The sequence below is a fragment of the Cyphomyrmex costatus genome, unplaced genomic scaffold (genome assembly GCF_001594065.2).
Source record: "Cyphomyrmex costatus isolate MS0001 unplaced genomic scaffold, Ccosl1.0 scaffold449, whole genome shotgun sequence".
Lineage (NCBI taxonomy): Eukaryota > Metazoa > Arthropoda > Insecta > Hymenoptera > Formicidae > Cyphomyrmex > Cyphomyrmex costatus.
The window spans coordinates 147,701-159,245 of NW_017278737.1; the positions used below are offsets into that span (position 1 = coordinate 147,701).

The 11,545-nt window shown below is 30.7% G+C and overlaps 1 protein-coding gene across 1 annotated transcript in view; it reads left to right on the top strand.

Annotated features, from left to right (window-relative positions):
- kl-3 (dynein heavy chain 8, axonemal kl-3) overlaps nucleotides 1–10,998 on the top strand; it is a 28,292-nt gene extending 17,294 nt beyond the window's left edge. The window contains exons 43-65 of the mRNA XM_018544512.1: nucleotides 22–248; nucleotides 333–555; nucleotides 636–812; nucleotides 891–1,058; nucleotides 1,166–1,381; nucleotides 1,602–1,739; nucleotides 2,075–2,371; nucleotides 2,450–2,605; nucleotides 3,154–3,309; nucleotides 3,378–3,513; nucleotides 3,605–3,756; nucleotides 3,856–4,109; nucleotides 4,237–4,665; nucleotides 5,503–5,779; nucleotides 5,849–6,035; nucleotides 6,234–6,495; nucleotides 6,724–6,963; nucleotides 7,044–7,211; nucleotides 7,742–7,883; nucleotides 7,965–8,154; nucleotides 8,523–8,641; nucleotides 10,478–10,654; nucleotides 10,873–10,998. Coding sequence (XP_018400014.1) covers nucleotides 22–248; nucleotides 333–555; nucleotides 636–812; nucleotides 891–1,058; nucleotides 1,166–1,381; nucleotides 1,602–1,739; nucleotides 2,075–2,371; nucleotides 2,450–2,605; nucleotides 3,154–3,309; nucleotides 3,378–3,513; nucleotides 3,605–3,756; nucleotides 3,856–4,109; nucleotides 4,237–4,665; nucleotides 5,503–5,779; nucleotides 5,849–6,035; nucleotides 6,234–6,495; nucleotides 6,724–6,963; nucleotides 7,044–7,211; nucleotides 7,742–7,883; nucleotides 7,965–8,154; nucleotides 8,523–8,641; nucleotides 10,478–10,654; nucleotides 10,873–10,998 — 4,617 coding nt within the window. The remainder of the gene's footprint in view (nucleotides 1–21; nucleotides 249–332; nucleotides 556–635; nucleotides 813–890; nucleotides 1,059–1,165; nucleotides 1,382–1,601; nucleotides 1,740–2,074; nucleotides 2,372–2,449; nucleotides 2,606–3,153; nucleotides 3,310–3,377; nucleotides 3,514–3,604; nucleotides 3,757–3,855; nucleotides 4,110–4,236; nucleotides 4,666–5,502; nucleotides 5,780–5,848; nucleotides 6,036–6,233; nucleotides 6,496–6,723; nucleotides 6,964–7,043; nucleotides 7,212–7,741; nucleotides 7,884–7,964; nucleotides 8,155–8,522; nucleotides 8,642–10,477; nucleotides 10,655–10,872) is intronic.
- The last annotated feature ends 547 nt before the right edge of the window (nucleotides 10,999–11,545 follow it).

Here is an 11,545-nt window from a genome sequence, read left to right on the forward strand (position 1 = left end):
ATAATATAATTATTTACGCAGATTAGTGGAAAGTTTAGATCTCGAGCGTTAAAATTTCCTGCTCTTATATCTGGTTGCACGATAAATTGGTTTTGGAGATGGCCAAGGGACGCGCTATACGCAGTCGGTGATCATTTCCTAGCTACATATAAAGTTATATGTAGTCCGGAAGTAAAACAGCAGTTAATTCAAGTTGTGGGCGATATTCAAGATAACGTAAGCGATACCTGTGCAGACTACTTCGACAGGTTCATTTTTCTATTTTCTTATCATCAGTACTTTACTGTCTATGTGTAAATACAATCAAGCTAATGTAATTTCAACGGACGTAGGTTTCGACGTCAAGTACACGTGACTCCGAGATCATTTTTAACGTTTCTCGACGGTTACAAAATGTTTTACAAGCAACGTTTGGATAATATTAATATGCTTGCTTCTCGTATGAGTAGCGGTTTAAATAAATTAACTGACGCTGCGGCTCAGGTCGATGTATTGCGACATGAATTGGAAAAAACCCAAGAGGAGATTGCGACAAAAAATATCCAAGTGGAGGCGGTAAGCAATATATTTTTGTCAAATATCAATATTAGAAATTCCGACCCTCTACATTGCACGTGTAATAATGTATTTTATAGATTCTTGTTACTGTAAATGAGAAAAAAAGAGAGGCTGAAAGTGTGAAAGAAAAAGTGCAAGTATCGAAAGACGAAGCGGAAGCGATTCTGAAAGTGATAGCAAAAGATAAAACAGTGGCAGAACAGAAGTTGAAAGTTGCGGAACCTGCTTTATTGGAAGCCGAAGCTGCGTTGCAGGTGTTGTAACTAATAATTGATATTATTTATGTCAAGCATTGATGCAAATGTTCATTGACAGCAACACACATGTTTCAGACCATAAAAGCAGCAGATATCGCTACCGTTCGTAAACTGGCTAAACCACCGTATTTAATTACGCTCATAATGGATTGTGTTCTGATTCTATTCGGACGAAAGCTGGAACCAGTCAAACCGGATTACGAACACCAATTTCTAACACCTTCGTGGTCAGAATCGTTAAAGGTAAGTTCTATATATGTATATATTAATATTTATATTAATAAAAAATAAAAAAAGTCACGTCTTATATTTTAAATTAATAGGATATCTGAACATATTATATTTTGCAGGTTTTAGCTGATACCAGATTTTTATATAATTTACAAAATTTTCCGAAAGATAATATTAATGCTGAAACTATCGACTTAATGATGCCATATTTAAATTTTCACATGTATACTTATGAAGCCGCAAAGCAAGCCTGTGGAAATGTTGCGGGTCTCATACAGTGGACTATCTCCATGGTTGCTTTTTATGAAATAAATAAAGATGTGCTACCTTTGAAGGTATTCCCTATTAATAAACATTGTTGCGAAAAGAGAACAGCCGATGTCATTTCATGGTTTATAGTAGGAGAGAATGTTTTATATACTACATACAACTATATAATACATTCATTTTTATCTCTTATTTTCTAAGTTGCGTAATAACGTTGGTCGTTCTTCAGTTTCAATACTAAAATATATAGCGTTAAAAAATGTGTAATAAGAAAGAATCATTTTGTAGGCAAATCTTCTTGTACAAGAAAATTATTACGAGAAAGCTAACAAAAATTTACTCGAGGCGGAAGAATTATTGAAAGAAAAGGACGACGCTTTAAAGATAGTACAAAATGAATTCGATGCCGTGATGCAGGAACGACAAGTACAATCACAAGACTATACTTACAAAAAATATATTTGCACAGAAAAAATAATTTTGCTTATTCAAATATAATTTGGTTAGATCATCAAAATAACTAAATTATGTATGTTGAGGAAACTCAAACATGATGATCAATAATGCAAACATTTTTTACATTAGCAATCAGTTTAACCGTTTGACATATTTATCTTAATAGTTTAATAAAATTATTTTTAGATCCATATGTAACTAAATTTTTAGTATTTTAAATACTTTAGCAAACCGTTCTCTCTGTGTGAAATTAATAAAATTGAAATTAAACAATTATTTCATATATACTTAATATGTCTTATCAGATAATTATTGATCAAGCTGCTATTTGTCAAGCAAAAATGGATACTGCAACCGCTATGATTGAAGGATTATCTGGAGAAAAAATAAGATGGACGGAGCAAGTGACTATATTTAAGTCAGAAATAGAACGTCTCGTTGGAGATGTGTTGGTGTTCACTGGATTTCTTTCTTATTGCGGGCCATTTAATCAAGAATTCCGACTTCTTTTGCAAAGAAAATGGTTCGACTTCATACAAGATAGAAAGATTCCAATTTCTCTTACCGTAAACATTGTTAATGCATTGACAGATACAGCTACGGTAAAATTATATAAATTATTATACTATATAAAAAATGTAATTGAAACTCGTAATGAGCAAATACTCTATTTACCATAGATTGGTGAATGGAATTTGCAAGGTTTGCCAACCGATGAATTATCAGTTCAAAATGGAATAATTGTAACGAAAGCTTCAAGATATCCTTTATTGATCGATCCACAAATGCAAGGCAAAACATGGATTAAAAATAAAGAAAAAGAGTTTGATTTACAGGTAAATAAATAGAGATCTGTGAAGCTAGCACGATATTCCGTCGATATCAAAAAACAGTTCCAGTAGCACTTTTCATAGTTCTACATATTTTTAAACAGAGTTCCGGCCACTACATATTTTTAATCTTCGTGTCAAATACTTTTTCTCCAAATATCGTGTTGTACTTATATTTAAATTTTATAATTATTAATAATTGCTGGAATTTTGTTTTCATATTATATATTTTAGTAGAATTCGAGTAGTATTAATTGGAACTGTTACCAAAATTGATAATATTTGTCGTCTTTTGGTACTTTAGAGGAGAAAGTGTCGTGCTAGATTCTCGAAGTTAGCACGACATATTTTCATTTTTAATTTTTTAGCATTACAAATGCTGAATTATTGTTTATTTTTATAAGGAACTATAGGACTATAAAAAGTGCTACTGAAACTGTTGTAATTTTTTTATATTGATCATGAATATCATGCTATCTTCACAGATCCCATAAATAGAACCAAATTGTGGAATACAATAAGCTTAATTTAATATGCCTTAATATACTTTTCAGGTAACATGGTTTACACACAAATACTTTAGAAATCATCTGGAAGATTCTATATCGATAGGACGACCACTATTAATTCAAGATGTTGGAGAAGAAATAGATCCAGTGCTGGATAATTTACTGGAAAAAAATTTTATAAAAATAGGGACCTCTTTTAAGGTAAAACGATACCTTAGATTGTAATTTTAGCACAATTTTATATTTAACATAATTTATTGTTATAAAAGGTCAAATTAGGCGACAAAGAAGTGGATATTAGTAAAGATTTTAGACTGTATATCACGACGAAATTGTCAAATCCTTTTTACACTCCAGAAATATTTGCTCACACATCTATAATCGATTTCACTGTTACAATAAAAGGTAAAAATATATTCTATTATTTATGTATATTTATGAATACATCTTTTTTATTATAATTTCATTTAATTAACATTGTGTTTTATTTTGGCAGGTCTAGAAGATCAATTATTAGGAAGAGTCATTTTAACGGAGAAAAAAGAGTTGGAGACAGAAAAAACGCAATTGATTGCTGACGTAGCTGCGAATATTAGAAAAATTAAAGAATTAGAAACGAATCTTCTACACAAATTGGGAACTGTACAAGTATGTATATATTCTTTTTGTAGCACTAATTAAATAACTCTCTCTAAAATAAATACAATTAATAATATAATTTCTATATAATTTTTGATTTTTTCAAAGGATCCTTTAATCGAAGATGTTGAATTAATGTCGGTTTTGAATACCACAAAACAAACAGCGGCGGAGATAAACAAAAAACTGAGCATTGCAAAAGATACCGAACTAAAAATCGATGCAGCACGTGAAGAATTTCGACCGGTTGCAACGCGCGGTAGCGTTTTGTATTTCCTGATATGTGATATGCCGCATGTCAATTGCATGTACCAAACGTCCCTCGTTCAATTCTTAGAACGATTTGATATCTCAATGGCTAGGTAAATATATACAGATAGTTTCTGGGTATATCGCTAACGGCTTGCATTATGCTACGACAGATGTTTCTAATGTCATAAATACCATATCCTATTGAGTAATGTATATTAAATCGTGATTTTTATTCAGATCCGAGAAGAGCCCAGTCAATCAGAGAAGAATAAATCACATCATCGAATATTTGACTTACGATATTTTTAAATATAAATCACGCGGACTTTATGAAATTCATAAATATATGTTTATTTTGTTGATGACATTGAAAATTGATCTGCAGCGCAACAACATCACGCACGAGGAGTTTCAGTATCTTATTAAAGGCGGCGCAGCGCTGGATTTAAAAGCAATCGAGCCAAAACCTTGCAGGTGGATTACAGATGTAACGTGGCTTAATCTAGTTGCGCTGTCGTCATTAAGACAATTTCAATATATTGCGGCTCAAGTATCCGCTTCTGAGAAAGTTTGGAAACATTGGTTCGATAAAGATGCACCAGAGGAGGAAATTATACCAGATGGTTATAACACGTTGGATACATTCCGGCGATTGCTCTTGATAAGGTAATCTTCTAGTAAAGTAATCTTCATGATATTAAAAATTCAGAATTAAACACAAAAAATTTAATATATTTTATATATAAAATATAAAATATTATACAAATTACAAAATATATTCTAGGAAGTTTTCAAGCATCTCTAATAAAAAATACAAGACAGATAATTTAAAAAATTTGATTAACTCTGAACTATAATTACATTGAAGTAGTGAGACAAAAGAATTTTATCTGATTTAATTAAATAATTTACTTAACTTAATCAATTTAGTTGTCTCTATCTCTTTCTCGCGTTGGACAATGTATAATGTATTTAAATCAAATATATTTGACTTAAATACATACATTCTTCATTAAAAGAAATGAAGACGAAATAAATTGATTTAGTCAAATAAATAATTGTTTTTCTTAGAATATGAAAACTACATCAAAGTTTTATAGCATCCTATTTGAGGTACAAGTAAATTTCTGCCTTACGACGATTAATATAGTAGGATTCAAAGTTTTTTATCTACAATTTAGAATCTTATATTATCAATCATATTGTAGTATCAATAAATTGTACAATATTCATAAATCTTTAGCTTCGTATCTAAATAACGTTGCTATAGTTGAAGATTATACAAAATACAAAATCTTAAGATTTATGCTATTTATTAGATACAGAAATAAACAATGCATTTTTTATAAAATTTAATATTTATTATTAAAATATAGCGACATAGTTCAATTATGAAAGTAATTTCTATTATTTTTTAATATTTCTTCTACCTTTAGATAAGTTATAGATTCAGGTTTATTAGAAAGAAAGGTCTTTGCATACAATAAAATAATATGTTTTCAGAGCTTGGTGTATGGATAGAACACTTTCGCAATCAAGGAAATATATAGCATCTTCTTTAGGAGCAAAATACGCAGAGCCTGTAATTACGCTTCTCGATGTAATGCATGGTGAATCAAGGCCAAACACACCAATGATTTGTTTCTTAAGCATGGGATCGGATCCCACGCCTAACATCGAGCAGCTCGCAAAGAAAATGGAAATTGTTTGTAGAAGTATATCGATGGGACAGGGTCAAGAAGTTCATGCTCGTCGACTGCTTAGTAGCGCGAAAACTGAAGTAAGAATTATAGAGAGGAAACGCTTCCTCTTTGTGTTGCAAAGCGTTATTAATTTAAGCCATTTGCAGGGGTTCTGGGCATTATGTCAAAATTGTCATTTAGGCTTGGACTATATGGCGGAATTGGTAAACTTTCTTTCAGAAATGGAAGCGCCGCATCCAGACTTTCGCGTATGGATCACAACGGAACCGCACAAAGATTTTCCTGTTTCCTTACTGCAGATGTCTCTAAAATATACATACGAACCACCGCATGGCATCTATTTTTATTTACTTAAATAAAGATCCCAGACAGCAAGTTAACGTCATTTGTCACTATTTTGATATCAAAATGACATTTATGACGATATTTTGACATTAAAATGATGACAATAACATCTACTTGCTACCGGGGATATATTTATATATAAGGAAGAGTAAAAGTAGCATAATCAAGATGTGATTTCCGCGTTAGGAATACGCGCGAGTTTATTGGCGACGTACAGTGGTATGAATCAGGAAATATTGGACCAGTGTGACGCTACGCAATATATACCACTGATATACACTGTGTCATTCCTGCATACCGTTGTTCAGGAAAGACGGAAGTTCGGTCCCTTGGGATGGAACATACCTTACGAATTTAATTCAGCGGACTGGCTGGCATCTTGCATGTTCATGAATAATCATCTGAATGACTACGATCCGAAGCGTGGTATAAATTGGCAAAGCGTACGGTAAATGAAAAAGTTTAAATATTATGTCAGTTCTCAAGCAAAACAACAGGTTACGAAACGTCAAAGTAATGTTAGAATGATGTGATTAGATTGATGTGGCTGATGTGGATCGTAATTGATTGAAAAAAATTATCTTTAATAATCAATACTTCCTTTTAATGCCATTTGATCATCACGACTTTTTTTTCTTTCTCTTAGAAACTAACTCGCTTTATATTGCATTTTCAGTTACATGATAGGCGAAGTGCAATATGGTGGACGCATTACAGACGACTACGATAAGAGATTATTAAATACCTTCGCGAAAGTGTGGTTTACGGAAGCGCTCTTTGCGGAAGGTTTTGTTTTCTACAAGGGTTATCCGCTTTTAGTATTAAAACAAGTAAGCGACTATCTGAAGGCGATAGATGCCATGAGTCCCGTAGATCCACCACAAGTGTATGGCTTGCATCCAAATGCAGACATTACGTAAGATATTATCGTGAGAGGTATAAATACATATATAAGAATATTTATGTAAAGTAATTGAAAAATTATGCTTATCATAGATACCAAAGTAATACCACGCAGACTGTGTTAGATACAATAATATCCGTGCAACCGAAAGAAGCGGGTGTCGTTGGTGTAGAATCCCGAGAAGTAGTTGTTGCAAGGCAAGCGAAGGAAATGCTAGAAAAAGTTCCGGGATTGTATGATATGTTTGAAGTTAAAGAAAGGTTTATCAATTATCTCTGTTATCTTTTAATTATTTTAATTATTAATTATTTTAAATAATTAAAGAATAACCAATACGGCAGAGGCTAAATCTTGGTTCTTTAGTGTTTTAAGATAGTAACATCATTATTAAATTGATGATTAATTTAATTATGATATTATTTTAGCTTTTATTTATGATTGCGATTCAATTTGGATAATAAGCGGTAATTATACAATAATTTATACGCAATGTATGTGCTCTTAGTACCAAGCCACTACCTTGTCTTCTGATTTAAGAGATATATAGAATTTACATGTAAAAGTATATATATATATATATATTATTAGGCTAAATGTAAGTATTGTTATACATATTAGACCAAGATTTAGCTTTGACCGTAGGTTCTTTCCTTACTTACTCGATTTAACCATTTAATTTAACAGTTTAAATTAATTTATTACATTATTCATTTAAATACTAATAATTTTTAATAGTTTTTTTAAATAAAAATTATTAATAAGAAAATAACAAGTATTTTGACTATTATAGATTGCATGCAATGGATCATACCGCCCCAATGAATATTTTTTTAAAACAAGAGATCGACAGGATACAGATGGTTATAAAATTAGTACGCGTTATGCTCAAAGATCTTTTGTTGGCTATTGAAGGCGTAATTATAATGAGTGAGGTAATTTCCTTAAGCTCCCCCTTATAATTACAATCATTACATAAAGTACAGTAAGGTGAATAAATATGAATATATTTTCAGGAATTGCGAGACGCCCTCGACAATATATACGACGCTAGGATACCGAAGATCTGGAAAGCTCGATCGTGGGAGTCTGCTTCTTTAGGATTTTGGTTTACGGAACTGTTGGAGAGGAACCAACAGTTTTCGACTTGGTTGCAAAGCGGGAGACCGTCAAAGTTCTGGATGACTGGTTTCTTCAATCCGCAAGGTATTTAATACAAAATATGTATTTAATACATATTTTTGTGTTAAACAAATTTTTAATATTAGAACCGTTGATGATATCCTTTTAAAACTACTAAAGATACCTTGAAATTTGATAATTTCTTATTCCTGTTTTTAGCTAGTAAAGAGTTATTTTAATATTATTTATATTATATATATATTAAAATTATTTATATGTTATATTCGTATACTTTCAATTATATTATATATTTTATATATTTATTATAAAAAAGATAAAAATTGAAATATTTAACAAAACTAAAGTGGCATCATAAGCGGTTCTAGTATTAATCAAATATAATAATGATATAATAATGAAACTTGACTATAGTTTAAAAACGATATTTATAGGATTTTTGACGGCAATGAAGCAAGAAATAACGCGGGCGCATAAATGGGCTTTAGATAATGTTATGCTTCATAACGAAGTCTTAAGTAAAATAGCAGAAGAGATCAAGGCACCGCCACCAGTATGCAATGTTACAATAATTACACAACATTATATACAAAATTACTTTACGATAATTATATTAATTATGTTCACGAAATATAGGAAGGTGTTTACGTCTATGGCCTATTTCTCGAGGGTGCTGGTTGGGACCGAAGAAATGTCCGTTTGTGTGAATCGGCAAATAAAGTGCTTTACGTATTAATGCCGGTAATACATATCTTTGCTTTACATAATGACGGGTGTCGTTGGTGTAGAATCCCGAGAAGTAGTTGTTGCAAGGCAAGCGAAGGAAATGCTAGAAAAAGTTCCGGGATTGTATGATATGTTTGAAGTTAAAGAAAGGTTTATCAATTATCTCTGTTATCTTTTAATTATTTTAATTATTAATTATTTTAAATAATTAAAGAATAACCAATACGGCAGAGGCTAAATCTTGGTTCTTTAGTGTTTTAAGATAGTAACATCATTATTAAATTGATGATTAATTTAATTATGATATTATTTTAGCTTTTATTTATGATTGCGATTCAATTTGGATAATAAGCGGTAATTATACAATAATTTATACGCAATGTATGTGCTCTTAGTACCAAGCCACTACCTTGTCTTCTGATTTAAGAGATATATAGAATTTACATGTAAAAGTATATATATATATATATATTATTAGGCTAAATGTAAGTATTGTTATACATATTAGACCAAGATTTAGCTTTGACCGTAGGTTCTTTCCTTACTTACTCGATTTAACCATTTAATTTAACAGTTTAAATTAATTTATTACATTATTCATTTAAATACTAATAATTTTTAATAGTTTTTTTAAATAAAAATTATTAATAAGAAAATAACAAGTATTTTGACTATTATAGATTGCATGCAATGGATCATACCGCCCCAATGAATATTTTTTTAAAACAAGAGATCGACAGGATACAGATGGTTATAAAATTAGTACGCGTTATGCTCAAAGATCTTTTGTTGGCTATTGAAGGCGTAATTATAATGAGTGAGGTAATTTCCTTAAGCTCCCCCTTATAATTACAATCATTACATAAAGTACAGTAAGGTGAATAAATATGAATATATTTTCAGGAATTGCGAGACGCCCTCGACAATATATACGACGCTAGGATACCGAAGATCTGGAAAGCTCGATCGTGGGAGTCTGCTTCTTTAGGATTTTGGTTTACGGAACTGTTGGAGAGGAACCAACAGTTTTCGACTTGGTTGCAAAGCGGGAGACCGTCAAAGTTCTGGATGACTGGTTTCTTCAATCCGCAAGGTATTTAATACAAAATATGTATTTAATACATATTTTTGTGTTAAACAAATTTTTAATATTAGAACCGTTGATGATATCCTTTTAAAACTACTAAAGATACCTTGAAATTTGATAATTTCTTATTCCTGTTTTTAGCTAGTAAAGAGTTATTTTAATATTATTTATATTATATATATATTAAAATTATTTATATGTTATATTCGTATACTTTCAATTATATTATATATTTTATATATTTATTATAAAAAAGATAAAAATTGAAATATTTAACAAAACTAAAGTGGCATCATAAGCGGTTCTAGTATTAATCAAATATAATAATGATATAATAATGAAACTTGACTATAGTTTAAAAACGATATTTATAGGATTTTTGACGGCAATGAAGCAAGAAATAACGCGGGCGCATAAATGGGCTTTAGATAATGTTATGCTTCATAACGAAGTCTTAAGTAAAATAGCAGAAGAGATCAAGGCACCGCCACCAGTATGCAATGTTACAATAATTACACAACATTATATACAAAATTACTTTACGATAATTATATTAATTATGTTCACGAAATATAGGAAGGTGTTTACGTCTATGGCCTATTTCTCGAGGGTGCTGGTTGGGACCGAAGAAATGTCCGTTTGTGTGAATCGGCAAATAAAGTGCTTTACGTATTAATGCCGGTAATACATATCTTTGCTTTACATAATGCAGACAAGATTTCTCTCCCAAATAAGGGCCTCAAATTATATCAAGTAATTACAATACAAATTTTAATTAGTTATAATAATTAATTTAGTTTAAAATAATTATAATTATTATATCATTATATGATTATAATTAGAATAATTATTATAATTTAAAATAGAGTATAAAATATATAGTGCAATATATATGTGTGTGCGTGCGTGCGTACGCATACATATTTATATGCATACATATATAAAATTTATCATTCAAATTCTTTGCACAGTGTCCCGTATATAAGAAACCTCAGAGAACTTATATGTTGTTAGTAACTTCGATCTTGCTGCAAACTCTAAAAAATCCCGATTATTGGATATTGCGGGGCGTCGCTTTGTTATGTGATAATAAATAATTTATTATGAACAAAGAGATGTGAAGGTACATACTGTACAGAAATTTCTAAAATAAATTTATATATTGACAAAATAAATCTCAAATTTTGTATTAGAGAATTAAATGAAGTATTGATGAATGTTAGCAGCTGATGGAAATGGCTTAATATTATTGATAAAATAATAAAAATTGTTATTTAATGTATAGTGTTTTATGTTTACGATTTTCTCATTTCCTGAAAGTTTTAACTTCAGGATTGGTTAATGGAAGACGGTATTTTATCTCTCAAGAAAATCTAAGTTACCGACAGCAGTCGGTAAGCAGAAAGTGGCGCGCTCTGTTCCGCAGAAAGCGAACTACGACGATATAAAATTCAAATCTAGAATCAAACGTAATACGATACGTGACGCGGAGTGCTTCGTAAAATTCGTGCCGTTGTATTCGCGATCGTGTGAAATTAATCATATGGAAGTGCGCAATCGGCATCGTTCCAACTTTGTCCGCAACGTAAGTAATTAATTGTATTGTGTCACATATTATAGATAATCTTGTTTTATCGAATCAAG